The sequence below is a fragment of the Octodon degus genome, unplaced genomic scaffold (assembly GCF_000260255.1).
Source record: "Octodon degus isolate 3935 unplaced genomic scaffold, OctDeg1.0 scaffold00054, whole genome shotgun sequence".
Taxonomy (NCBI): domain Eukaryota; kingdom Metazoa; phylum Chordata; class Mammalia; order Rodentia; family Octodontidae; genus Octodon; species Octodon degus.
This window is the reverse complement of record NW_004524630.1, coordinates 12971932-12999845: the sequence shown is the minus strand read 5'-3', so window position 1 is coordinate 12999845 and position 27914 is coordinate 12971932. Positions and strand designations below refer to the sequence as shown.

At 52.5% G+C, this 27914-nt stretch overlaps 1 protein-coding gene across 4 annotated transcripts; it reads right to left on the bottom strand.

The window, feature by feature from the left end:
• Positions 1-150: 150 nt before the first annotated feature.
• Positions 151-27210, bottom strand: Slc6a12 (solute carrier family 6 member 12). 4 transcript variants are annotated; one of them, XM_023717671.1, is made up of 16 exons: positions 26919-27210; positions 24166-24243; positions 22053-22317; positions 16994-17128; positions 14977-15117; positions 14305-14392; positions 13114-13246; positions 11759-11893; positions 9407-9510; positions 8997-9121; positions 8359-8471; positions 7737-7874; positions 6961-7063; positions 4983-5083; positions 4548-4718; positions 151-3903 (listed from the first exon to the last, which is right to left on the bottom strand). In XM_023717671.1, exons 3-16 carry the CDS (start codon positions 22255-22257, stop codon positions 3760-3762), a joined length of 1836 nt encoding a protein of 611 aa, XP_023573439.1. In that variant the 5' UTR covers positions 22258-22317; positions 24166-24243; positions 26919-27210; the 3' UTR covers positions 151-3759. The 4 variants fall into 4 exon arrangements, with proteins under 4 accessions (XP_023573439.1, XP_023573438.1, XP_023573441.1 ...); XM_023717670.1 differs by lacking the exon at positions 26919-27210 and adding an exon at positions 25370-25530; XM_023717673.1 differs by lacking the exon at positions 26919-27210 and adding an exon at positions 25370-25530 and having other exon boundaries at positions 7737-7820.
• Between the last annotated feature and the right edge of the window lie 704 nt (positions 27211-27914).

Genomic DNA, 27914 nt, shown 5'->3' with positions numbered 1-27914 from the left:
AGTACGGGAAAACAAGACAAGAAGACAGTCTTGATTATGTCCCTAAATACAAAATAGTAACAGAGCACAGTATTGAATGACAAAAGCACGACACACCATGACCAAGCTGGGTTTGTCCCAGAGATGAAAAGATAGTTTAATATGGGGGAAAAAAAAGTGCATAAAATTTACTACATTAACAAAAGCAAAAACAATATGATCAACTCGATAGATACCAAAAGGCAATTGATCAAATTCAATATTTATTCTTGATTTTTTTTTAAAAAAAGTAAATTTGGAGCAGATGAAAATGTCACAGCCTAGTAAACAGTGTCTGTCAAAAATCTACATCAACTATCACACTCAGTAGTGAAATGTTTGATTTGCTGTCAAAACGAGGAAGGAGGCCTGCTACCACCACTTTTAGGTCCCCAGGAAGACAAGAAAAAACAAAACAAAACAAAACAACAACAAGGCATAGTGACTGTGACCTGAGCCAGGTGCGGTGGTGCACACCCAAAGCCCCAAGCTATTTGGGAGCCTGGAGCCGCAGGATCCCAAAGTGGAAGCCAGCCTGGGCAACTTAGCAAGATCCTGTCTCAAACTAAAGTCTTAGAAAAGATTTTAGGTGAAGGTGCAACTCAGACCCAAAGCACTTGCTTAACACAGAGGAAGCCCTGGGTTCCATTCCTGGCACTGCAGAAGAAGGTCAACACAGTCACTGGAAAAGACAGCCGCCATATTTCCAGCAGCATGAATGTCCACATAAAAAGCCAAAAAGAAGACCCCAAAAGCCCCAAACATAGAAATATGTTTCTCAATAGAGAAAGAGGCTGTGGTCAGACCAGGAGCCCGGGTCTACGCTGGCAGTTCCTGTCCTTGCCTTGGGACCCTTCTTTCCATGCAGACCCCAATGTCCCCTGCTGTCCTTGAGGGCTAGCTCAGACCAGGCATGGCATGGCCATCTTTGAGTCCTCCATGGGCAGCACTTGTAGGAAAGGCTGCCCGCATCAGCAAGGACAGAGCCAGGATGGGAGGGAACACAGGCGCGGGCACAGAGCCCTTTGTCCTACTGAGCTCCCTCGGCCTTCTGGGAAGGCGGATATAGACAAAGAAAACCACAGCATAAGGGTGCATCAGATTTTGGGCAGGATGCTTGTCTCAGACCTCAGGGATAGCCAGCTCACCAAGGCTCAGGCTGCCAAGGAGCAAGCTTTCCAGTGTCTGTAACAGTGCTGCTCCCATCTCCCTCATCACATGGCTCCTCAGACCAGACGAGCAATGTACGCTTCCCCCCATCAGCCTCTCCATCCTCCCCTGCTCATGTGTCCTCCCTGGCCTCTGCGCACTGGTGGGTGGCTAACGAGCTTTTCATCCCTGTCAGATCCAATCAGCCCTTGTTACTTCCCTGAGCAGCCGGCCCTGTGGGGGAGCCACGTGACCCAGGCATCAGGAGTCAGGCGCGTGAAGAGAAGGGGTGGCAGGGACAGCATCAGCAAGTCCTCACCTGGTACAGAACAGGGAACAGAGAGCAAGCAAGGGCCACTGAGGCCCCTGGGTGATCAGGAGACATGTCGATGAGAAGAAGGGCAAAGGGCTCAGACAGGAAGAGACCGGGGGACTATTCGGCTCAGATGAGGGACACCCTGACCCTCAAAGCCAGGGCCAGTATTAGTTACCTATTGCTGTAATAGTCATTCTGAAAACAAGTAGCTAAAATCTATGTTTTCTATCCAGCACCGCGGGCCAGCGTTCTGGCCCACTGCGCAGGGCATTGCTGTGTGGGCCTCCCACGGAGCTGCAGGCCAGGCGGCCACCCAGCCCACAGTGATTTGAAGGAGCCTGGGGTGGGGGAGCCCACCTCCCAGTGGCTCACACAGGTTAGTGATGCTCCACGCAGGAGGACTTTGTCCCTCCACGTGCACCTCTCTGTGGCTTCCACTGACTATTCACATGGGAGCTACTGTAGCCTGACACTCAAACCTAGCTTTGCAGTCAGCCACCCTCTGCCCTTTCTCTGGGACAGGACAAGCCTGGGCAAGAAGGGGACTTGATCCAGAATTCATGGAAGGCTCTAGGGAGCAGAGGGACCACTGTGAATGAGGGGCCCAGCATGACCACTGCTGAGACCACTGCCCTCTACTTTTCTCTCCTGCTTGGGGCAGGGTGCTGGCTCCCCTCCCTTGTTCCAGTTTTGTCCCAGGTTATGTACTCAGCAATCCTCAGAACTGAGTGAGAGAAAAGGCTCAGCACTCACAGGGAGTGGTGGTGAACTGGAAACCACCACCACCCACCACGTGAGGGCATCCACTTAAAAAAGTGTTTCCAGTGTGATAGTGGCCAAAATCCACGGCTCCCAGAGGAGGCCTCTGTCTCCAGTCAGAAACTCAGTCTGGGAGATAAGAGAACAGGCTGCAAATCATAACCATAGCGGCTGTACACACACACCCACACACGCCTATTAGTGTTCTGCGTGCTTAAAAAGTGAAATTGTTGCTCCATGCCCATGTTAGGGACCCATCAAGAGCAGGATCCCACGAGCCTTGACCTTGACCCTGAAGTCCTTTCCCTGACTGTCTGTACCTTCTACTCCCTTTGAACTTGGTCCTGGGGAGGCAGAGTGGCAGACACAGGCCTCCCATAGCCCCTGTGCCCGGCAGAAACAGTTCCACGGCAGCCAGGGGAATGAAAAGCTGGGGATTCCGGAAGTCTGTGGGTGAGGGGAGGCGGTGTCCGAAGATCCCAAAAGATGCCGCGCTTGTGCTGGCCATGTGCAGAGCTGCTCAGCACAAACCACAATCAAGCCTTGGGCTCCGGTGGCGTGGCCTGGGGGAGCTGACTGCTGGGGGACCCCCACCTGCGCAGCCGCAGGGCTGAGACAGAGGAGGAGCTCTGACTTCTGGCTCCAACCCAGTAGCTCCTACTTTGCTGAGGTCCAGGCCAGGGCGGGGTGAGTGTCTGAGAGAAGGGGCGCGGTCACCAGGGAGACTGTTCTGGGTGAGGACTGCAAAGAGAGCCGTGTGAAGAGGCGATGGGGTGGTTCTTCCTCCTGGTGGAGGTCGCAGGCCGCTGCTGAGGTCTCCGGTGAAGTCAGGGGTGTGGATCGTGGGGAACAAAGTGAAGCGACAGGTGAGAGCGCTCTTATTTTGGAGGCCTCGGGGCGGCACGATGCCGCGCCACTTCCCTCTGTCACCAGGGGGCAGCAGCGAGCCCACACCGGCCCCACGTTGGTTTCGCTGGAATCCTGAGAGACCCTCAGCGCCCTCGGGAAGTGAGGATAAAGAGCAACGAGAGCCAGAGCTCCAGAGAGAAAATGCTGAGCGGGGGAGTCCTGAGGTGGCCACCAGCTCAGGAACTCCTGCCCCCCAGGACAGGCCGAGCAGGTGTGTCGTGAGACCCAGGAGCCCATGGTGGCAGCAATCCGTAGGAGCTTATTATCTAGGTCAAGGCCAGGATGGAAGGCGAACACCAGTCTACGGAGGAGGGCAACAGGTCTGAGGTCCTCCTCAGGACCTCCGTGCAAGCTTGAAAAAAAGTTGTGTGGCTACCAGGTCCTCGGCATTTCTCATCCGAGAAGTCAGGGCTTTGGGACAAGAGTCGATGCAAATGCAGCTGCCAGGAGCCACCTTGGAAGGGATGGCGAGTGGCCTCTGGAGGGCCCGGGGTCTCCCAGAGGTCTCAGCAGGGCAGAGGCAGAGCACTAATACAGAAGCGTAGCCCCGCCCCAGGTTCCTGGCTCCAAGGACCCCTGGCCCCAAGGACCCCTGGCCCCGACCCTTCCTACAGTTCCGTCTCCTTCTCCCCAGCAATGAGTCCTTCCTTCAGGGGACAGGGCCTGTAGTCCTGGCCAGGGCCGTTGTCCAGGTGTAGGTGTCGCCTGGGCTGTGGCAGGCTGGGGTCAGGGATGATGAGCTGCGACAGACGCTGCAAAGAGGACAGGCATTGAATGGCACTGCCAGTGACATTTTAAGAAGCAAGAAGAGGTAATACATGGTGATGAAGGGCGTGAGCGGCCTAGTTCCAGGCCTGGTTCTGCTATCAACTGTCTGTGCACGTTTAGGAGTTGGATTTAAGACTCAGAAGGGACTGTCTGTGCTTGTTAAACTTTCAGCGCACAGGCTCCTTCACGTTCCTGTTTGTGACTTAATTTCCTCTTTAGCCTTTTAGTGGTCTGAAATTGGTTACCTTGCCCATATGAGTTGCTGCAGGTCAGATTCTAAAGGTGAGGACTCTATGACTTTTAAGAACATTTGTGAAATACAGTCATGGACTAGTTGTTAAAGGCCCCTTCATTAAGGTTCTCCACATGGCCAGGCTGTTCCCACACAGAACAAGGGTGTGCTCTTGTTCCCTGGGTCACCTTCCTTCCCTGGGTCACCATTCCTGGTCAGCTGGTGGGGACTGAGCCCAGGACCTCATTAAGCTATCTCTCCAGCCTTTCTTAGATTTATTTTGAAATAGGCCCCCACTAAGTTGGTAGGCTGGGCTTGAACTTGCATTCCTTCTGTCTCCACCTTCCAGAGTTCTGGGGTTACAAGTGTGTGCCATCATTCCTGGGTGCCACCTACCTTCTTGAAGGAACCCTGGGTCTTCATGAGGGTGATAACCATGAAGAGAGGGACGCAGGCCATAGAGGAGAAGGCCAAGATCCAGCCAATGGAGTAGCCCCAGGGAGGGTAAATATAAACATTGTTGTACGTAAGCGGTGTGTGCTTGCTCAAGGAGAAGAGGAAGGTGGCCTGGAATTGAGGAAGAGTAGGTGTGGGTGAGACGTATCCTCATATCTACACAGGCCAGCATAGAGAAGTCAGACCTTGTAGTGCATCTGAGGTTAGACAGTAAAATTCATTCAGATCATGGTCCAAGGCACCTCTTGCAAAGACCAAGGTGGGAGGGAACCCAGAGGCAGGGAAGGGGATGTGGAACTCAAAGCAGGCATCATCCCTTGGTTCCCTGAGTCTTATGGTGACGGGAGACAATAAGGAGCAGGGGTGGGCACCTACCAGGCAAAGTCCTGGGGTCAGGAAGAACCAGGAGATCTTCACCAGTGGCCATGGCCGGTAGCCAATCATGTCCTCAATGTTGTCATAGAAACGATCTGCCCCTGGCCAGGCACAATGTGAGGAGAGTGTGAGAACCAGAGGGGAAAAACCATTCCAAGAACCTTTGGGGAAGCCTCACCCGGTTCATGCTCTTGCCCACCCACCCTGTGACAGGAAACAAACAGGCTGAATTCCACGCATCCCTGGCACCCTGGTTACAAGTGGAGATGAGGAGATGCACATGGCAAGGGCTGTCTCCAGTAAGCCCTCTCGGCCTTGCCGTCTAGGACACCCCGATGTCCTAACTGCGGAAGAGGGCTGTGAACCTAAGCCAGCTCAGTGGCAATGCAAATGCTGTTTACCTGTGCAGCAGAGAGGAATCTGGTTCAGGTCAAAACATCCAGGGTTCCCACTGCTCAAGCGTGTCACATAAAACAGATGGAACTAGAAAGCTGCTGGTCACAAGACACCAGACACAGAGCAGCCACATCTGAGTCCCCAGTAAAGCATGGGAGGAAGAGTGATGACTTGGGCTTAGCAAGAATACCAACTTGTTTGGGCTTATTTGGTTTAGTGTCCTTAGGCCTCCACAGTTGCTGTATTTCTAGGCAGAGCCAGGCCTCTCAGTGGTAAAGTGCGGAGCCACGCATTGGTAAAGGTATGTGAAGAGTTCGCCTTTACCTCCCCGGTACCTACCACAATAAAGAACTGTAAAACCCTCAAACTTGGAACCCTCATGTCACAGCCTCCCAAGTGTCTGGGATTGCTTTGACTCCCAAAAGCCAAAGTTAAAAGTTGTATGTTGCCAGGTAAGCATCATTAGCCATCTGCAGCTCACTGCGATTGGGTTTATCAGATCCTCTCTGAGAACAAGGTTTGAAACGAGGTAAGAGAAAACCAGGAAGACAGCAGACTCTGGAGCAGAGAAGGTAAGTGGCATCGCCCAGGAAAGGGAAGAGCACAAACAAGGAGGTTTAGGACAGCAAAATCATAAACCTCCTGTTCCTGGCTTCTCCTGAGAACCTAATGCGTGACATCCACTTATTCTCTCTACCCTGAGCCTTTAACAGTGGCACTGTGTCCCCCAACCACAGCACCAGTAGACCTGGAGTAGGCTAACTTAGGCACAAGACCCAACTTGTCTGAGCCTCTCTTTCCCCTGTTCAGATAGCATGGGAGTGTGTGATGGCACCCCGTTGTCACCAGGCGTGCCAGTGATAGGGCAGTGGCAAGGCCCTTGGCCTTACCATCCAGTTATCCAGTTCCAAGGCCCAAGGCTGTCAGTAGAAGTCAGGGGAAGGTAGAACTCCCCTCACTATAAGAAAAAAATGTGTAGTGGCCACAAGGGAAAAGGCTACTGCAATAACACGAGAACGGCCTTGGAACTATCTGAAGCCTGTATAGTTCCTGGGAAGGGAATAGGAACTGAGCAGCTATCTCCCCTTCCTCTTCCTCCTCTTTGTCCTCCTCTTCTCCACAGTACTGGGGATTGGACCTAGGGGCTACCAAGCTATGTCTCCAGCTCCCCCACCCCTTTGGAGTCAAGCTGTAGCTAAATTGCCCAGGCTGAGCTCAGACTGGCCATACCACTGCCTCGGCCTCCTGAGCAATCGGGGCTACAAGCATACCCACCACAACGAATGGAATGCAGCAATTTGTGGGGGTCAGAGCACAGCCCTGGAGACCCTTTTTGACTTAGGTTCCCACTGACAAAGGGTCTTAAACAACTTGCACTTCTAGAACACTCTCTGGAGTTAATCGTTGCATTCTCTACTCAGAGAGACCCATTCTGTGGCAGCCGCAGCTCCAGCTGCCTTGGTGAGAGGCGCCAGGCTTCCTGACCGTGGCTGCCCTCCCAGCACAATGAGGCAGGAAAGGGTGACAGAGACTCTCATCTCAGCAGTGACTCCTCTGGCCCGGCCATGTCGCCCCGACTCACCGTACACCCAGCTGATGCAGATCACTTCAAACACGGAGAGAAAGAGCAGGCAGATGCCACTGCAGGCGTAGTAGTCAAAGAGCTGGAAGAGGTACATCCCACCCTGCAGAGAAGGATGTGCGACTGAGGCCCAGGGGCTGGGGCCAGCACTCCACTCCGCAGTGGCACGTGTCCGTATGGGACACCACCCTGCACAACTCCCGGGAACTCATTTCTTGTGTCTTCTCTACCTTTGGGGCCCCCGTTTACCTCGGGATGCTAATCCCTGGTGCCTGGAGGGCACTGGTATCTGCAGGGGCTACTCATCGTTTTGTCGGCCCAGTATCCCATCTCCTGGGAACTGGCGCCACCTCATTCTGTTCCTCACTTTGTTCCAGTCCTGAATAAGTCAGAGCCTGGATGGGTTTTCATACCACAGGATGAAAACCTCTGGGAATGAGGTTTCAGAAGAAAGAGGAAGCTACCACACGAGAAGGGAGGCGCCTGACAGAGTCATTAGTGCAGCCGGAAACCAAAATATCCCTTGACTCTGCAGGACCTGATCTCATAGCTTCCTCCTCCTGCCTCTGCCAGGTTTCTGGCACCTGCGCCCCAAGGAGACCTAGCAAATACAGCAGATTGCTTTGTTTGCATGGCTCTGTGGCCTTGCACTGAGAGGCCAAGCCGGTGTCCAGCTCTACCTCACAGCTGGGGACAGGGTGACTCTAGGAAAGGTCAGCAGTGCCCTGCAGCTCTGTCCTGCCCCAGCCACACCCCAGACCGCTCACCACACTCACCTCGGTGACCAGCAAGAGCCCTACCAGGTAGCACACGACCGAGATGCCAAGGATCAGTAGCTCGCGCCGCCCACGCTTCCGGAGCTGCTGGGGGAACAGGTCCACAGAGGCTGTCACCAGGCACTCCATGCAGACAAACTGGGGGCAGGAGAGGAAAGGGGTGAGAGGAGGCAGGGCTCGAGCTGTTCCGCCACCCAACGCCATCTCCAGCAAGTCCTGCCCGGGTTTCTGTCCCTAGCTCCCCCACGCTGACACGGGGGTTCATGGAGGGGGCACATGGGGCAGGAGAGGTCGGGTCCTGCGGTAAGGCCAGCCTGTTCTTAGCCACACTGCACAACAAGGAAGGCTGGAGGGGACAGATCTGCTTGTTCCCGAGGCAGGGGCTGGGGGTGGGCGGAAGAAGCACCCATGTATGAAGAAGGCTCCAGCCTTGAGAAGAAAGTGGACAGCCCCTTCACAAAAGAAGGTGTCAAGGCCTAGAGCCACCAAACCAACCCCAAGCAAAAGGCCAGGCCAGCAGAGGGGACCTCAGAAAAGAAGGGAGGGAAAGGTAATGCCAAGATATCCAGAAGCTAGAAGGAAGGCCACCAGGGCAGGGCAGGGCAGGGCCAGCGGGACGTACCTGGCTGTCCAGGCCTAGGAATAACAGCATGATGAAGAAGAGGCAGGACCACAGCTGGGATAAGGGCATCATGGTCACAGCCTTGGGGAACGCGATGAAGGCCAGGCCAGGGCCTGCGGGCACAGAGCACCTCGGGTGAGCTAGCTCCCGCTGTCCCCGCTACAGACTCTCCTAAAGGCAGTTTACATCAGTTGTACCTCCCTAAGCACCCACGCTGGTGTGTATCCCCTGGTGACCGTGTGCATCTGTGTATCTGTGTGTGTCCATGTGGCCATGTGTGTCTGCATGTGTACATGCCTGTGTGAATCTGCACATGTCCGCATGCATGTCTGCATGCATGTGCATGTGTGCACGTGCATATGGGTGTGAAAGGTGGGGTGCTCTGAGAAGGTGGAATGAGTCCATCCTTTATTCTGCTCTTGAACAGAGCAGACAGACACCCCTCATTTGGTCAGTCTGGTCATCCACCCCCTTGGCCCTCTCCCTCGGGGGTTCTGGAAGCTCTGTTTTATTCCAGCTCTGCCCTTGAGACTAATGGACTCCTGCCTCCCAGCTCTTGGACCCTTGTCCCTCTGCAGCAGGGATCTTTGCCTGCTGGCCCCTTTCTTTTGGAGCCCAGGCAGCGTAAGGGCACCTACCTGACTCAGCCACATCAGAGATGGGCACGCCCTGCTCCTGGGACATGAAGCCCAAGATGGAGAAGACGACAAAGCCGGCCGCAAAGCTGGTGATACTGTTCAGGAAGCAGAGGGCGATGGAGTCCCTGTGGGAGTGAGTGAGTGCAGAGGTGAGAGGGAAGAGAGGTCAAAAGCAGGGGAAAGGGGAGGAATGGAAAGGAAGCTGGAGAAGAAGGAGCAGGGGTGTGGGTGTGGTAAAGGATGTCAGGAAGAGGAGAAGAAGGTGATGGGCAGGAACTCCATCTGGGAAGGAGCCGCCCTGTCAGATGGACACTGCCTGTCACTCCCTGGGCCCAGAACAAGGGCCTTTGTTCCGGAGCTTACCCCTGGGAGCTCAGCGTTGTTGCCTACAGAGCCCCGCCGGCTCTCACCTGTAGCAGTTGTTGTGGTACTTGTTGTAGCTGCCCAGGGCTGTGAGGCAGCCCTGGCAGATGGCAAAGGAGAAGAAGATCTGCGTGCCCGCATCCATCCACACCTGCATGAGGCCCAAGAAAGTGGTAGAGCGGGCAGGGAGGATAGCCAGGGCCTGGGGCCAGCACCAGGCCTTCCCCACCTTGGCACTGCCCCTCTGCGTCCCTGAGGGTCACACCCATCCTGCCCACCATCTGCCTGTCCTCCTTCTCTGCACAGGGGCCTTCTCACAGGCAGGGCCCTGTCTGCACCTCAGAGACACTGAGTACACATGCGCTACTCAGACTGTACCCACGACAGCCAGGCTTGTCTGCAGAGTGAAGGGTCACCTGTGCTCATTCAGTAAACTACATGCAGCACTGTAGGCAGCTATGACCTGGTGCAGAGACCGCTTCATAAAAACAGAATGAAAACCACCAAGACTCCAGTGGAAAAGGGCAAAAATGCACTCAGGGAAGTTCTGGCAGAAAAACAAATGGTAATCGGTATATATGAAGTGTCCAGCCTTGTCCACAGTGAAAACTAGAAACTATAAGGGTATAGTACTTAGACCAATTAGGTTATCAAACATTAAAATAAATTACAGTCAAATCTCACAAGGGCCCTGCAGAAAGCCATCTATCCTCAAACAGTAGTAGTGGAAACCTGCATTTCTCTAAATGAGTACAATGACCTTTCATATCCATGGGTGTTGCTTCCAAAGTTTCAACCAATGTAAGCTCCTTTGTCCTAGAGCTTACCCCTGGGAGCTCAGCGTTGCCTACAGAGCCTCACCAGCTCTGGGGGATCAAACACATGCATCAACAGCATTCAGGAGCCCATGTTGAGCTCTGGCCTTCAGAAGTAAGCTCCGAAATTCGAGGTGTTTTAAGTCCCCAGCTTTGTGCTCACTTATCACAGCAGTAAGAAGTAAGCGTGCTTGGAAATGAAATGCGGACAGTATGAGAGAACAATCAGAACAGTCGCTCTAAACAAACAGCCCAACCTCAGCCTTCTGAGGAGGCGTCCGCAAGACTTAAGAGTTAGTCAGATTTGGTAAATGTCGTGGAATAACGAATTAGAGAACTACACTTCATTCAACTTTATTTCTAACTATGACCGTATTAAAATGTGTCAGTGTACACACAGAATACGAAATATAATAGCTGGACTGTTCTGTTGTTGCTTTCTTAAGCCTCCCTACTGGAATGGAAAAGATTTTGGAAGTTATGAAGAGTGTGCTTGAATCTGAGTCCTGTCATTTGCTAGTTCTATGACTGAAAAATGTTGCTGGCACTCAGTCACTTCCTTTTCCTCAAACTTGTCTACTATTTAACTTGTGAGATTGCAGTGACTTTTTTTTTTTTTTTTTTTTTTGGCTGAACCAGGGATTGAACTCAGGCCCTTGCGCTTGCCAGGGAAGCACTTATTCCACTGAGCCATCTCCCTGCAGTGACTATTAAAAGAGTTAATACATAAATCTTCTGGTACATAAAAAAATTTCAGGGAAAAAACTGCATCTGGACTGACATGCATAATTTTTTTCTTTTCCATTTTCCCCTAAATGATACAGTATAGCAACTATTTCCACAGTATTTCCCTGACAGTAAGTACAAGTCATCCCAGTATGGTTTAAGAAGACATGCAAAGACTATATATACAAATATTGGGCCATTTTAGATAAGTACTGAGTCTCAGAGGGCTCTGGGATTGGGGACTATTCCTCTCAGACACTGAGAGATGACTGTATATTTTAAAATAAGGATCACCCAATGGTCTGAGACCAGGCTCTGAGCTCCGAGGAGGGCAAGGAGGTAGCCACCTATGTCCATGCCCTTCCCTGGTGCTACAGCATTAATGAGACCTCAGGGCACTTTGCTCAATGAATGGAGGAAACATTATACAGATGTTAAAAATGACACAGATGACAATAGAAAAGCCTAATGAAATGTAAGTGAAAAAAAAAAAGGAGATATGGCTCTAAATAATGATTTCAACTATGCTAAAAACACACACAACATAGAAAAAAAAAAAAAAGGCTGGAAGACAATGCACTAAAATGCAGAGGGGCTAGGGATATAGCTCAGCAGCATGAGTGCCTGCCTGGCAAGCACAAGGTCCTGAGTTCAATCCCTGGTACAGGAAAAAAAAATCTTAAAATACAGAGATTATATCTTAGTATAAGAGATTTGGGTTCATTGTTCAGTTTTCTTTTGCGTTACCTAATTGTTCTCTAAGGGGCAGCTAGTGTTTTTAAAACCAATTAAAATCGGTGGGAAACACTCAAAGTCCCAGGGCTTTGTGCCAGTAGCCCCCACAGATAATCTGCCCACCTGGGGATCCTTGAGTCTGAGTAGGTCTGGCTTCAGGTAGTAGATGATGCCCTCATAGGCCCCAGGGAGGGTGACGCCGCGGATCAGCAGGACAGTCAGCATCAGGTAGGGAAACGTGGCCGTGAAATAAACAACCTGGAGGGAAACCAGCCCAGGGCGCTGCTGTAGGGCACAGGCTGCCAGGAGGGGGAGGAGGAGGAGGAGGAGGAAGACGTCTCCGGAGTTCTCCTGCCCCTCCCTGGGCAGCACAGCCACACTGCGCCCCTGCCAGGCTCTAAGCCCACAGAAACGCCCGAGGGGTGAGCCGTGAAACTTTCCAACCCTCCCTGTGCACATTCCAGCGGGTCTCACCCCGCAGCAGCAGACGGTGAGATACACATCAGCAGGGCGGGGGCGGCACCCAGGAGGGGTGATATTTCCAGCCCATAACCCTTCAAAGACTATTTTAAAATCCAGACACTGGTGCGCCTTAATCCTTTATCCTGCCTTTCCTCACGGCCTGCCCTGCGGGGGGTGGAGGGCTGGACCGTGATCTGTGGTGATCTGTGAGGAGGTCGAGGAGACTGTACTTTTCCAGGCTTACAGCTGGGGGAGCACCGGGTCTCAAGGCGCGCCAAGGCTGCTCTCTTAGCTTCCTACCTAGCGCAGCCTTGTCTGTGTCCTTGTTAGTACTGCTTTTATTTTTGTAACAATCCTGGGAAAGGGAGGCTGCATTGCCAACAGCCAAAAGGCAAGGCACTGGGAACCGTGACCTCCCTCCCCTCTCCAGGCTTCAGCAGCGCATGAAGCACCAGTCTCAGCTTTCAGGGGTGGAAAGACGTACAGACCTAAATTTTCTCTGTAGAACAAGCCACTGTTGTCCATTCCTGGCCTGAACCCCTTCAGTGACATGCAACTTACCACCCCAAAGACAGTTTTGTCTCTTGATTCATACTAAATATTATCTTGTTATTAAATACTGCAAGTTGCAGGAGTTTGCGATCCTAATTGTATAAAACACACACATAACGGATTCCAACACACACCTGCACACACACACAGGAGAAACTAGGGGAACAGAGAAAAAGTTGGCAAGGATTAGAAGATTGAATCTGGCTTTAAATGCAGTAATTTGCTCCAATAGTGGGGCTTTTATGTTTCTTATTTTGCTGTGAATATTTACTTACCTAAAAAAGACATTTCTCTTGAAAAGGAAAGATTTTTCTTATATTAAGCTAAACTCTGCCTTCTATGACTTCACCTATTCTCACCAGGTCTCTCCCTTAAACAACTCTTTGGCTCTCCAGGGGGACCCTCTAACGTGTTCCCAAGGACTCCAGAGGACACAGAGAGCCTACTAGGGCCACACTCCCCACCTTGCCCGTGGACTTAATCCCCTTCCAGATGCAGAAGTAGCAGATGATCCAGGCAAGCAGGAGGCAAAGGGCCAGCTCCCAGCGGAGGGCCCCCAGGTTGTGGATGCCCGAGGTGATTCCCAGAACCCGTCTCCTGGTGGATTAGGAGAAAATAAACCATGAGATGAGAAGCTAAAGGCAATGTATACCTCTGTCGCCAAGGCTCCTAATTCGTAGGACTGACCCACAGACCTCATGTCCCAGGGCTCCTGCACCCCCGGCCTCCCTAACCTGTCCCATGGCGATGCCATGCTCCCACCTGTAGCCTGGATGGCCGTGGCTGTTAGCAGACCAAATCACCGTATCCCATAGGTATCTGTGTCTTTCTAACTCATCCCAATTTCTCTGTTGTACAGAGCGATAAAGAGAGAGGTTGCGAGTAGCGAGGGTGTATGAATAAGGGCACAAGGGTGGACATTTAGAGATGCACTTAGGACATTTAGGGCTGTCCATGAGACATGGGCATCAAGGGAAGAGTGGGGTGTGGGCCAGGACCTAAAGAGGTGTATGGGGTGAGAGAAATGTGCCTGCATAGAGAGCTCATGCGACTGAGGGCGTGTGTGTGAGACGGTATACAAATGTCAGTGAGCTTGTGTGGGCTCGTTGGTGCATGTGGTGGGTGGACATGTGTGGCCTGGTGGAGGAGGAGGTGCACGCAGTCATGTGGGAGGATGAACAAGTGAGAGTAACTGTTTCTGTCGCATACATCTTCTACCCTGGCTAACATGGAGGGCCAGTGTGGCATCACAGCACACTGGCTTGGAAGAGATCCGAACAGTCAGCTCCCTGAGGCTGCATCAGCTTTGTCCAGCAATACTGGACACGATGCAATGGTGAGTAAGTGTGGGGGAAGAGTGGGGTGGGTCAGCGGGAGAGTGCAGGGGAACACAGATGGAAAAGTGGGAGTCTGGGGGGCCCATGCGGGCTAGGGGTACAGAAGCAGGTGCAGATAAGAAGGCATGGGTGGATGTGGTGCTGTCCCCTCATCCCTTAGTGATATGGGGTCAGAGTCGGGGCAACAGTGGGTGAGTGCTAGAAAGTATGCACAGAGAGTCTTGATCTTGTGCCCCAACATTCACGTTTGCACAGCTCAGACATCCAGACTGTCTGCTTAGGATCCCCCGGCATGTGGCAACTAGGCCCAGAACCTACTCCCAGAATTCCATGACCGCAGAGGTGAAGTTCTCAGAGTGGTTCCCTGTGCTGGCTCCCGAGTGATTCAGAAAGTCCACACAATGGTCTGTTGGGGCAAAGTGGGATACATCAGTGAGGGACATGGTGGGGACAGATGCTTTCGTATCCTGGACCCCTGACCTTCCGGCCTAATAATCAGAGCTCCCTGTCATCCCTGCCCTTCCTCTTCATCCCCCAGTCTCCAGTCTAACACAAGGGACCAAGCCCACATGCTGCTCTTCTCTGGCGTGGATGGCGTGCTGCCCACATGCAGGCCTTTCTACTCTTCACTCCTCCACCCCTTGCGATGTAGTTCTGTTTCTTTGTCCCTTGGTAATGGATACTTGCTTTATTGATTTCTCTCTTTCTGCCACTAGCCCTCACTCAGCCTTGGCACAGCAATGGCACATAATGGGTACCCAGAAAATATTTTTAAGGGAATAAATAAGTGGGGAATGGCCGTGGCCTGCAGCTACATAGCCCAGTCCCAACCATGTTCCCATAACCACAGCAATCCTTCCTGAGACTGCTCCAAGGCCCCACAGGAGGGCTAGCCAGCAAGTTCTGCTATGTCTGTCATTGTATCTGTCCACCACCTGCCACCTGGCTGAGAAGGAAAGATCCCCATCCCAGGGCAAAAAGGATAAGTACCTGTGTTCCAAGGATTGGTACAAGTCGTCCAGGGCAGCTCAGAGGTGAAGGAGCTGAACAGATAGAAGAGTGCCCAGGCCAGGATGATGATGTAGTAGATGTTCAGGTAGGACTCAATGACCACAGATGCTATACCAATACCTTGTGGGGAGAGACCCAAGAGAGCGACATTAGCAAAACCATTACAGGAAACAACCAGGTGTGCTAGCTGTCTCTGGTGCTACACAAAGAAACCCACCGGGGCTTACTCATTAGCATGAGAAGCTGTTCATGGTATTTTTTTCTAAGTAAGAAAAATGGGTTACAGATCACTACCTTATGCATCTTCCTATTTTTGAAAAATTCTATCTGAATATAGTTTTTCGTGAGAGACACTTCAGAAAGATCTCCCATAAATGAATACATAGTTCTCTAAGTGATAAGATAATAGTTCACATTTTCAAGACTTTTCTGCCTATCTGCATTTTCCGTTACAATCATAGACTGCTAATAAAATGCAAAGGGGCAGCACACCAAAGTATAAGGAGGAGGAGAGGGTAAGAGTCAGGTTGGGGATAAGAAAAAGCAAAAAACACAACAAGAAGAGAGAAGTGGCTCCCTGTCAAGAACTGAAGCCTGCACTGTTTCGGCACTTAGCACTCAGACTGTGCTTGGTGAATACATTTGGTTTCCTCAGTGGAAACAAACACACGCTTCCCAACTGGAATCTTTCCACAATCATTTAAGAAGCAGCCGGTTAGCTGGGCACAGTGGCGCACACCGGTGGTCCCAACACTGAGGGAAGCGGAGGCAGGAAGACTGCCAGTTCGAGCCCCACCCAAGGAACTGAGTGACTTAATGTGACTCTCTCTCAAGAAAAAATCAATAGGGATGGGGATGCAGCTCAGTGCAAAAGCCCCGGGCCCAGTCTCCAGCACTACCAAAAAAAGAAGGCTTAGCCAGACTGAACAGCGCAGTGAGCACCCTGGAGTTACCACAGGAGCCCAGGCCCAGAGTGCTGTGCATGACCCTAACAGTGCTGGCTGGGCAAGCGGCAGAGGGCATGGGGGCGGAACATGGCAGTGCCTGGGCATCATCAGGAACACAGCTGGAGAGCGGCAGGCAAGGTCCTACCACCAGCATGTCCTCACTCCTCGAGTGGCCTCCCTGGAGGGCCCAGGCCCCTACCGAGCCTGATAATTTGGAAAGGGCTGGAGAGACGGCTCAGTGGAATAAGCGCTTCCCTGGCAAGCGCAGGGCCTGAGTTCAATCCCTAGTTCCGCAAAAAAAAGAAAAAAGAAAGGGAAGGAGCAGCCATCTCTCCCCCAGCCTGCCCTCCCTACCACCATAAGACAGCCCAGGCATTTTGCAGAGGACAGCCCTGCTACGCTGCCAGGAACTCATCTGACCTGGAGACAAGAGCCACTGGGGACACTGCCGTGTCCATAGCTGAGCAGAGCTCCAGGACACTCTTGCAGCACCCTGAGCTCAAGAGCAGAGACAGGGTGGGCTATGCTCCACCCAGCCCAGCCCAGCCCAGCCCAGCCCCGCCCCACTCCTCTGCAGGGTCCCTTGGCCTTGCCCTAGTTGCCTTATCTGCAAAGTGGCTCAACAGAGTTACTGGAGGATTGGATGAAAAACACAGGTTACACACATGCACGCACGCACGCACACACACACCCACGCACACACACGTACACACACAAAAAGCGCTTACCTAAGCCAGACCCAGGTTAGGGCCCCACAGATGCTAGAGAGCACTGCCACCACACTACTCCTCCAACCGCGCACTCTGGAGCCCCCCTGGACCACACCATACGCTCACACGCACCCCTTCCGAGCTCTGCACCTCAATTCACATTTTTAGCTCTCTGACGTTTTTTCCTGGGCCACGGCCTCATTCATGGTTTACAAGTCTGGTTGTGCAATTAGCGCAGCAGGAGATGAACAAGGGAGTGGATGGACGGTAAGGAAGGGAGGATGGAGGAGCAAGGAGGCTTGGGCAGGGTGTCCACGGGCAGCAGAGGGAGGCACTCACCCTGGAAGAGGGGGCAGATCTTCCGCCAGGCTGTGACGCTACCCTGGCTGGTGTACTGGCCCAGTGCCACCTCCAGGAAGAACACTGGGATGCCGCAGCTGAGGAAGAAGATGAAGTAGGGCACGAAGAAGGCTCCTGTGGAGGGGAGGGAGACAGGGACTGAGCCACGCCTCGGCCTTCTCACCCCAGACCCCCTGAACCCGTCCTGCCACGTCTGAATCCTCAGCCTCCTCCCGCAAGCCTGCCTCAGCCCCAGTGGGCCCAGATGCCCTGGCCTGGACTGTGTATGAGGCAGGCAGGCCTCAGAAGGGAAACACGAATGACCTCAAGGTGGAAACCCTCCAACGTGCACTGTTTGCACTTTACAAACCCAGTCAATGTATTACTTTTGGAACAAAACACGTGGTGTGTATGATACAAGGCACTTATTAAATTATCAGGTTTGGTACCTTTCAGAGAAAAACAAATAAACAAAAACCGCTTGGAAGAGCTATTTCCCCGCTAGTGATTTTGGAGGTTCTCTCTGGTCTGCAGGGACTCAGAGGGCTGTCAGATGGTTAGGTACAGATCCGCAGGCAGCAGGGGCAGCCTGGCCTGGGAGACAGCCCCCAGATTATACCACAGGGACAGAGCCACCACCAGCCCGGGGCGCCGCTGGGGTATAAGTCATCCTCAGAGGCTTGCCCCTGAGCACCAGCCTCTTGCTTACTGTCCCGTAGAACACTTAGCACTTACTTGGCGCTTACTGCGTGTCACACTCTCTTTTAATGCCTCACCAATGTGAGATCCTCACAAAACAGCCTCCCAAAGTGAGGCACTATTGCTGTCCCCATGTCACATGGGAGAGAAAGGAGGCCCATTAAAGAGGCAAAGCCAAAATGAAGTAAGGGTGAGCTCGCCCTGAGGCTGCACCTCTCCACACCGCACTGTGATGTCTCTGAAGTAATCCCTTTTCTTGTGTAGAGAAATAGAAGGGACAGGCCAAGGGAAAAGACAGGGCATCGCATATCCTTATTCTGCTCCTGAAACTGGCACGCGCTAGGCCGCCAGCCCTCCCGGCCCTTGACTTATATAAGCACACATAAATTTCTTCTTTGCAAACACGAGGCCTGCTATGTATCACCCGACAACCATCTTTAGAGTTTGTGTCATGAACCTCTTTCTATCACTAAATACCTATCTGTGTCATCGTTTCCGTGGCTGCCTAGTATTCCAGTCCATGGAATTCTGGTGCATGTCATCAGCACCTTATTACTAGGCCTTTTAGTTGTCTCACTAGCAGCATTGCTCCTGTTCTAGTGAAGCCCACAGTCTGTGTCCCTCTGTCTTGTGCACAGATTCCTAACAGAGGAATTGCTGATCCCAATGGCATACGCTATTTTTGCTTGTGCGTGTGTGTGTATGTGCACACGCGTGCATATGTATGTGTGCCATTCTATTTTTAAGTCTCAGTGGCATTCAGCACATTCCCAATATCGTGCCCCTCTCACCACCATCCACCTCCACAACTCTTTTGTTTTCCCAAATCCACACTACTTCCGCATACAGTAACTCCCTGTCCCCCTGCTCCAAGCCCCAGCCCCAGGCAGCCACGACTCTACTTTCCGTCTCTGTGAATCCGCCCGTCCTGGGCACCTCACACAGGTGGCATTGTGCAGTATTTAGCTTGTGGTGTTTGGCTTATTCTACTTAGTGCCTTCAAGATTCATCCACACCATGACATGTATCAGAATTCTCTCTCATTAAAGGCGAAACGATGTTCCCACCACACCTTATTTATCTATGGATGTGCTGATGTCCACCTTTGTGGTATGCACCTTTGCAAAAGGTCTTTGTCCAGTCTGCCCCACCCCAAGCCCTCAAACCAATCTGTACTTCTAATAGCTATGTATGAGAATAAAGGAGGACTTGTGTCTTGTAGGCCCCAGGGGGCCGTGGCAAGCGCCTGACTCTCCACTGAAACCAAAGCCCCAGGTGAGCCCACATCTGCCTTTCCAGAGCATTGCTAAGCATACTAGCTCAGCTTTGCATTGTTCGGATGGTTGCAGACTAGGCTGAGGGTCAGTGTTCAGGAAAAGGACCCCAAGTGGATGCTTTAGGGAAGACTACAGGCCTCCTCCCAGAAGTTGTGGGGGGTCCTGCCCTTTAACAAAGGGGGAGCATCCTTGGGTGGACTTTTTTGTCCTGACAGGAGATGGGGAGACTCTTGAGGCCTAGAGCTGGCCTCCTCGCGGTGGCCCTTAGGTCTGAACCTTCATGGGGAAGGAGGCAGTAGTCTCTGGGTAGGTGTAGGAGGATCCTTCACCCTCTACTTTCTGCTGGGGCTTTCCACAAAGACTTCCTCCCTTAGCATACCAAACCTTTGTCACACAGGTGCCCTGGTCTGATGGGGTCTGCTCGGGCTATGGACGGAACAACCTGACGCTATCTCACAGGGATCTTCGCAAATAGGTGCTTGGTGCTTGTGGCTAAGATCTCCAGCCCTCTTTTCTGAGTGAGGCTTTATTATCCCCGCCAAGTGACTCTCCTGAACCACTAACTGTGTCAATAGGATTTTGTACAATTCTAGTTTGAGGTGAACATTTCTTCAGGTTGATCTGGTTTGGGGGCCCCTGTCTTTTATTACAACACTGTTAGATCAATAACCTTATTATTTCCATGCTTTTGAAAGATTCCTCTACAGAACTATTGATTATACCTCTATTAATAAAGAACAGATCTAAGGGCTCATCAGGGCTTACAGTCAGCTTGGGATCAATCTGGTTTTCACAGTGAACAAGAACCACTCTGGGGGCTGGGGAGGTGGCTCAGTAGAATAAGCGCTTGCCTGGCAAGCGCAAAGATCTGAGTTCAATCCCCGGTTCCGGAAAAAAAAAAAAAAAAAAAAAAATCACTTTTATTCTGTTAATGAATAGAATGATTTGTTCTAATGGTGTTTGTAAATAGGATCACAAGTCCGCATCTTGTACAGCAATTAACCACTAAGAAGAATATATGCAGTGTATTATTTGTTGAAAAATAAAAAAAATAAAAAAATAAATTAAAAAAAGAATTAAAGGAAAATAAAAACTGAAAGAAAAAATAAAACAAAATATATTGCAAAAAAAAAAAAAAAAAAGAACCACTCTGGCCAACAGCAAAACATATTGACCTTTGGATTAAGCTATGATGTCATGTACTTCAGACCTACCACCTCACAGATGACCTGGCTCAGGTACCAGAGCCTGAAGCTCTGGCTCCTAGCCCTCACGCTCTGTCCTTTTGGCTAGCAGAGTGACATGTATACAGGGACAAGGAGACCGGCTGCCTCACTGCAAGTGTCTGGCTGCCTCTGAGAGGGAAGGCACGTCCTCCTTTGTGACATGAGGGCTGGGACCAGCTGGTCCTTAGCTCTGGCTCTAGCATCTCACATGTCCATGACACTGTGTAGCTGGGACAAGGGAAGAACCGCCCCTTCCTGCCTCCCTAACTTCTGGCCAATGCGAGCTACCCCTCCGCTCAGCACCGCAGCCCTGACCCCGCTCCTAATCCCACAGCTGCTTCTCTGGAGACATTGGTTCAAGAAGTTTGTGATAATAACTCCAAGCTTTAAAACACATAGCAAATACCTAGTCGATACTCAGTAAATACTTGTTACGTTAAATATGAGCTGTGTTTCAGAGAGTGTTTCTAAACAATGGTGATCTCTAAATGTGAGTGTTCCTTCCTAGAATGCTTCTAATATTTACGATCAGCGTGCATCAATTCCACAAGAACAGTAAAGTTGATTTCAACGGGCCAAAATGAATCTGACCAGTCACAGAGGAAGACCGAGTGCAGGGTTTCATCTACAGGAAATATCACCAGGAGACAGACACTGACAGACGTGCAGCAAGTTAGGGATTTCCAAGAGCTGCGGCAGAAGGAAGTGGAGAGGGGGAGGGGAGTGCTGATGGGCACTGAGTCTTCAGAACATTGAATATGCCCTAAAACTCCAGTGGTGGTTGCCTAATTCTGTGAATATACTAAAATCTACTGAATTGTGCATTTTCAAAAAGAGTATGACCCCTTTGCACTGTGAGGGCTGGGACCGGCTGGTCCTTAGTGCTGCCACTTAGCTGCTGCGGCTAATTTGCCCCTGGAGCCGTCCTGTCCTACCCCGCGGGGTCTCACAGTCCACAGCAGGGCTATGGACAGGAAAGTGGCAGTCCAGCAGGATGCGGACTTTTTTTTTTTTATAACTGATAAGCCTAAGCTAGCTGTGAATCATTAGTATTAGGACTATGAGACAAGAAAAGTGTGTTTCTTTCATAGGAAAGAAGAACCATAGACGAGCTATTGCTTCTCCAGCAGAATTCGTCAGGGGCTTGAGGCCATGCCTGCAGCATCGGCTCCCTCATCTCTGAGTCCACTTCCTGTCATTTCCTCATTCCACTTCCTGCTGCCTCCTCGCGGTTGCCCAGTTGTGCTGTCGCCCCAGGACCTTTGCGCTTGCTACTCCCCTGACAGAAATGAAAGTCCGCCTTCTCTATCCACGCATAAGCTCCCTCTTTCACTGTATTAGGTCTCTGCCCAATGTTACCTTCCTCAGTAAAAATCTTCCCTGGTCATCCTATTTCACATTTCGAAGCCCTCTCCCCCTCCCCACAATGCCACAGCCCCTTCCCTCCTCTCTCTTTACTTCTCATCCTTCCACTCATCACCACGTGACACATATTTTTCTTGTCTGTGGTCCACCCACCTGCACTAGAATGTAACACAATGAACGCTCAGTGCCGTGTCCAGAACTGCGTGGCATGCAATAGGCTTAACATAATAGCAGTTGAATGAATGAATGAATGAATGAGTGAGTGAGTGAAATCTACCAGCCATTGACATATATAATAATAAAGGAGCTTCCTTGGTCCTACCAGTGGCCTCACTTAAGCAGCACTGAGGGACACTGAGGCTCCGCCGAGCCCTCCAGCTTCACGACAGACCTCCTTCCGTCTCACCACACACCCAGGAGGTGGGGCCCAGGTGGCACTGCCCAGCTGTCAAGGCACGACTCCCCACCGCGCCTACCTCCGAGTGAACTCACCACCTCCATTTTTGTAGCAGAGATAGGGAAACCTCCAGACATTGCCCAGCCCAATGATCTCCCCGGCCACTGACAGCACAAACTCCATCTTGTTGGTCCATTGGCCCCGATCCTTCACCTGGTCCTTGCTTTCCTGGTCCGCCGTCTCTCCTTCCTCAGGCATCCAGGAGGCCGCATCCTTGTGGACTGCCACTTTCCTGTCCATAGCCCTGCCGTGGACAGTGAGATCCCACGGGGTAGGACGGGATGGCTTGAGAGGCAAAGCCTGGAGAGGAGAAGGACACTGTGAGCCCCATGTGTACCCCACCACCGGTGCCATCCCCACTGTCCCCCAGCCAGGCTTTGTTCTCAGAATATCACTAGCCCTCCCCAACTTTTCTCTACAGCTTTTCCACCTCTCAGAGTCACGAGACAAGGACCAAAGAGAGAGCACATCTTGGTTTACAGATTCTGGAGATGGGAAAATCAGACCTTGACAGGTGGAATGACTTGCCTGAGACCACTAGGAGTAGAGCTGGGATCAAAACCCAGGCTTCAGAACCCTGATTTCCGGTCCCCTTTAATCTTTGCAGCCAGCCCCCACCACAGCAAGGTTGTCTACCCCATCCCAGGGCTGAAGGATTCCAAGCCAGCCTCTGGCTTACAGGCAGAAGATTGTCAGGGTCAGAGAGTGGGTGTGGTCGGGGGGCTGCGTGGTGCTCTCGTGGCCAGTTGGATGCTCGGCCCTGTGTGCATCAGCATAGGGTACACAAGGGGCCAGTTTCTTGGGCTGCTGGGGAGGAAGAAGAACCTCTGAGCCAGGCAGAAGAGGGTGGGGATCAGCACCAGGGCCTGTGAAGGGATCCATTCCTTTTTCCTCACATGGCTCTCTCCTAAAAGCACTGGTGGGTCTGGTGCCAGGAGGGATGGCCCAGCCATCATCACTGGGTGGTGGTCATCCCTAGGTGACCCTAGGACAACCACACGACTGTCCCTCAAGGAAGATATCAGCTGGGCCTCCCACGGAGGCCACCACTGCCAGCCCTCCCTGCATTCTACAGAGTCCAAAGCTCCTGGAGCCTCTGGCAGAACTATGTGGGACCTCAGCACTATTTTCTGCCCCTCTTCTCTGCCCACAGCCAGGAGATAAGTGGCAGCTGCCTTCTCCTCTCCCCTCTCACCCTGCAGTCAGCCTGAGACCACCTCTGCCTCTATCCCAGGGCAGTCCCTGGGGCGGCACCCAGAATGCAGGGGCTGGGACCTGTGTATACCCTGTACCCCTCCTCTCCAGTGGGTACGGGGGGATCACAGTCATCAGGTCTACAGAGGACTTCACACTCCTCTGAGGCTCTAGGGAAACACAGGGCATCTTTTCATTAAGGAAGTATCTGTGTTTGTTGGTTCTTTTAACCCAGGCAACAGCCCAAGCCCAAGTCAGTTAAAGAGGTGTGGGCAGGAGCCATATGAGGTTATGGAAATTTTTGAAGGTGACTTGGAGGGTAGAGGTGATCCCAGGCATGGAAACATGGGTTGGGGTGAAGGGCTGGTGCCAGAGCCACTCAGAGGGTTCTGGTGCAATTTCTGCCCAGAAGGAAGTGGAGATGGTCACCAGTGAGAATCAGAGGTTGTGAGCTTCTAACAGGAGAGAGAAAAGGGGAGAAGGAACTGAAAAGGGCCACTCAGGACGGACATAAGCAGCCAGAGCAAGGGGCAGGGGTGTTGAGAACCAGACCCCAGGTACCTGGCCCCAAGGGAGAAGCCCCACTGCTCACATCAGACAGGGATCTTGCTCCTGAACTGGACCTGGGGCATGCAGGACCCCTTGAATCATTCCCAGACAAATAAATAAATGAATGAATGAGCTGAAAATGCTGCCACAAAAACACAGACAGGAAACCTGTGTTCTAGGTGACTTAGCTCATTACAGTAATAATAAAAGGGTAACGTTTGAGTAAGCACGGATCCTTACAACACATCATTCAATCTTGTCCCCGTAGCAGTCTGTGAAGTTGGCATCCTGTGAGCTCCACCGCACACCTGAGGACCTGGTGCTCAGGGCTTAGGTGACAACACGGACACCTGGCATGCAGGCCAGTGCTCAGTGGGATGGTTCTGATCGGGCGAACAGACTTACCAACACGGAAAGCGGTGGGGCTGAGCCTTGCTGTGTGACGTAGCCAAATCACACCTCCTCTCTCAGCCTCAAATCTTCCTAAAAGAGAGAACGACCCCTGTTCAACAGGGCGCTGGGACAGTAAGAGCAGAACCATGAGGTCCAGGAAATAAAAAAAGTTAATCTTCGATACCAAGTCACAGGGAAGCTCAGCTCTGGGAAATCCAGGCTCAGGGCCCCCAGGGACCGTGAGGACCAGCCTTACTCTTTCCAGACCAGGTAGACTACTGCAAGACCAAGGTCCCCACTGGCTGGACAAGGGGACTTGGGAGAGGTACAATTAAAGGACAGCTGGAGGACAGCAGGGGCAGGAAGCCCTGGAATGCAGCAGGAGCCCCGGATTTGAGTTGTATCAAGGAGGAGGAAGGAAAGAAAAGATGGCATGAGTGGTGAGCAGACACAGGCATAGTGTACTGTAATTCTTTTAAATGAAAGGATTGCTAGGAGGACCATAACCCGTGGGTAAGAATGAAAAACGGATATAACAGAACGAAAAGCAAGAATGAGTGAAAAGGAAAGCAGGCCCCGAGCCAGGGTGAGCCAAGAGGAAATAGGCTGAGCCTGCTGCAGGAGGGGTTTGAGTGAGACACCGAGAGAACGTCTTGGAGGCTGTTGGACACCAAGAAAAGCCGCCCAGTGCTCTCCTTTTTGAGTTACTTTTAAAAGTAAGCAGACGGCGCCTCCCCACCCCCACCATGCTCGGCTCCAGTCTAGCGGCGGGCCCACTTGCTGGGAATTATTTAACAACAGTGCCGTCTGAAGATCTCCTTTTCCCAGGGCCCAACCCAGCCCAGCTACTTCTGCCACCGTCCCTTTCCCTGCAAGGCTACCATCTGCTTTGCTAAGCTAGGACAGAGGACAGGGGACAGGAAACAGACCTTACCATATCTGAGGCCCCCCAGGAGCCAAGACACCCACGTGCACGCTGGGCTCTAGTCTCTAAGAGGCAAGGGGTGTAAAGTCACAGCTGTTGCCAGGAGCGGTGTGGGCAGGCAGAAGCCTGCCTGGGCTCCAGCAAAGGAGAATGCTGTTCCACGTGCCACTCTCCCAGTGAAGCACAGGAATGGCCCGGCCCCGACCCAGCCACCCACACCCCACATGCCAGTACCCGCTCCTGTATACACACTGGTGCCATCGCCCGTCACGTCCCTTTGCACACACATACCTATGTGCATGGCCCCAGAGCCTGACTCGCCTGTAGCCCCTCACGCCCCAGTAGCAGCTGGGCTCTGCTGGCCACTGCCCCGGCTGGGCCTCCCCCAACTCAGGGGCAGGCAGCTTCCTCCTTCAGGGAGATACTAGGCTTCCGCAGCAGCCTGCTGAGAGGGGGAGGGTGGAGTGCCGGCGGCGGTGGACAACTCAGACTGCCGCGGAGCCAGCCTTGCCAGTGCCCCGAGGCTCCTCCTGTCCAGCCTCCCTCCCACCTCCTGGGCACTGTCTGCTCGCCTCCCTCTCAGTCAGGTGACCACCCTCCTGCTGGTGCCCTGGCTGCTCCCCATCCCTGGAGCACACCCTCTCCTGCTGTGCCTGAGCAACCCGATGAAGGGGTGTTGAGGAGACCTTGGGTGGCTCCCCTGTGCCCGCATTATCGCATAGCACACCTTTCCTCTGGCTGAGGGGGCTCCCAGAGCCCTGTTCCCCACTCAGACACAGCTCTGTGAAGTTCTACCTTCTAGGTCTAGCTCTACCCCTCCCTCTGGGGCAGCAGTCAGAGCCTCACTTTCTGCCCAGCCACTCTCCTGTTCCTTGTCACTGCCCTTGTCCCCCAGTCCCTACAATCTGTTCAGCTCCAGGCATGGTCTGTCCCAGGGAAATGGGCTAGCCAGTGCCAAGAGCCAGGCCTAAAGGGGAGAGGTGCTCCACCTCATTTTTGTTCTTCCCAGTGCAGAATCCTGTTGGAATTGTCCTGAGACTTCTGGACAGAAAGCCTTTGTGTGTGTGTGTGTGTGTGTGTGTGTGTGTGTGCGCGCGTGTGCGTGCGTGTGTGTTCTGGGAAGCAAAGGGATACAGAAATGCCACAAGCAACAGGAGGATGTAGACCAGAACTTTGTGAAGCAGAATTAGCCGGGATTGGGCTCGGGCAGTCAGGCCTCTGTCCCCACCCCCACCCCATCCCCACCACCTCATCTCGCCCTTGTTGTCTTCTTGGCTGCTGCCCTCCAGGCTCCTCCAGAGCTGGGAAGGCTCTCACCCTGCTGTCAGGCCTCTCTGCCCTCCTCCTGTTGCCCACCGTTCCCCTTAGTCCCTTTGCCTTTTCTGAGTGCCCTGACACCATCCTTTCTCAGGCACAGCCCTCTCTTACCACAGCAGCAGGGTGGGCACCACTGACACCAGGCTGGGGACAGACAGCTCTGGAGGGAGCTGGCTTCAGTGGCAGGCTCAGGAGGAGGGTGATTCACAGCTGGACTTTTCCACCCAGTGCCTACCCTGTGTGGCTTCTCGGCAAGCTCTAGTCCTTCGCAACCTCTATCCCTCCTTGGGATTTTCCTAGAGAAAGTATTCTGGCCAGGCCTAAATGAAAGAGCGTGGAGTATCAAGGCCCTGGGGACAGGGCTCAACAGACCCTCCCCTCCCCTCCTGCTCTGCTGTGTGCCAGTCTGGTCACTAGATAGAGACTGCAGTTTGAGTCTCCCATTCTGTAATCTCTCCTCAGCAGCGCTGCTGTGAGAGTGAAAAATCACATAGCAAGTTGTGTAGGTATCCCAAGTACTCACGAAGAGTTGCTGGCATTCACTGTGGGTCCTCTGGTCACAAAAGCTGGGACCCTGGAGGGTCTGGTCCTGAAGAGCACTAGCAGCACCCTGTCACCTCTCGCGCTGAGGCCAGTGACACAAGGACACATCCGGAGCAGTCAGGCAGCTGTCAGTGGTGAAAGGTATGGGCCAAATGTGTGGGTCATGTGCAGGGGGACCCAGAGGGCTTCTCCAGAAGAGGGTCTTTGTCACAAGTCCCAGGCACGTGGTCACAGTGCAAGGAGCAGGACTGTCCCACGGCTCTTCCTTTAAATGACAGAGGTGCTTCTGCAGCTGTCGGTGGGTGGAGACAGGGGAAGTTGTGGGAGAAAGGGAAATTTCCCTGTACGTGTGCTTCCTCTTTGTCTTTGAGAACATCCCAGCGGCAGAGGGGTGTGAAGTGCAGCTTTTGGTCTGTAATTTTCCATGAGACATCCCCGCTTAGCATCCCTCAGGCCCCTCAGCCGGGTCGCATAGGGTTCCCCATTGTGAAAAAAAAACTGGGGTGAGTTTCAGTTCTTAGATGGCTCAGCTCTGTGAAACCATAAGTCAGGCTGGGGGCAGCCCTAGCAGAGGGGGCCCAGACCCCCAGAACCTGTCAACCCTGTGCTCAGCTGGCCTGTGTGATCCGTGTGGCTGCATCTCCCTGGATCCTGTACATTTGATCCACCACATATGGACCATAGAGCTTACTATGGAGAGGACACCAGTGCCCAAAGCAGAAAATAGCTACCCAAGAGCAAAACACTCACCTGTTACGGTTTAGATTGAGATGCCCCACTAAACCTCATGTGATCCTAGGTGGGACCTTCAGAAGATGATTAGAGTATGGGGGCTTAGAGCTGACCTGCTGCTAGCAGGTAGGGTCTGGTAGGAAGAGGAGGGCCACCAGAAGTGTGGCCTATAAGGGTTTATCTCCCTCCCAGTTCCATCCTTGACTGCTTTAAGTCCTCTATGTCTTAATCAATCCTCCTTTCC

Bases quoted from the DNA above. Each gene is read 5' to 3' on its own strand.
- Slc6a12 (XM_023717671.1), bottom strand. From the start codon at position 22,257: ATGGACAGGAAAGTGGCAGTCCACAAGGATGCGGCCTCCTGGATGCCT. The intron at 14,393-14,976 runs GTACTTATCCTT...TTGCCCCAACAG, and splicing joins TACCAATCCTTGGAACACAG to ACCATTGTGTGGACTTTCTG. The intron at 13,247-14,304 runs GTAGGTTCTGGG...CTAATCCACCAG, and splicing joins GCGGTCATGGAATTCTGGGA to GAGACGGGTTCTGGGAATCA.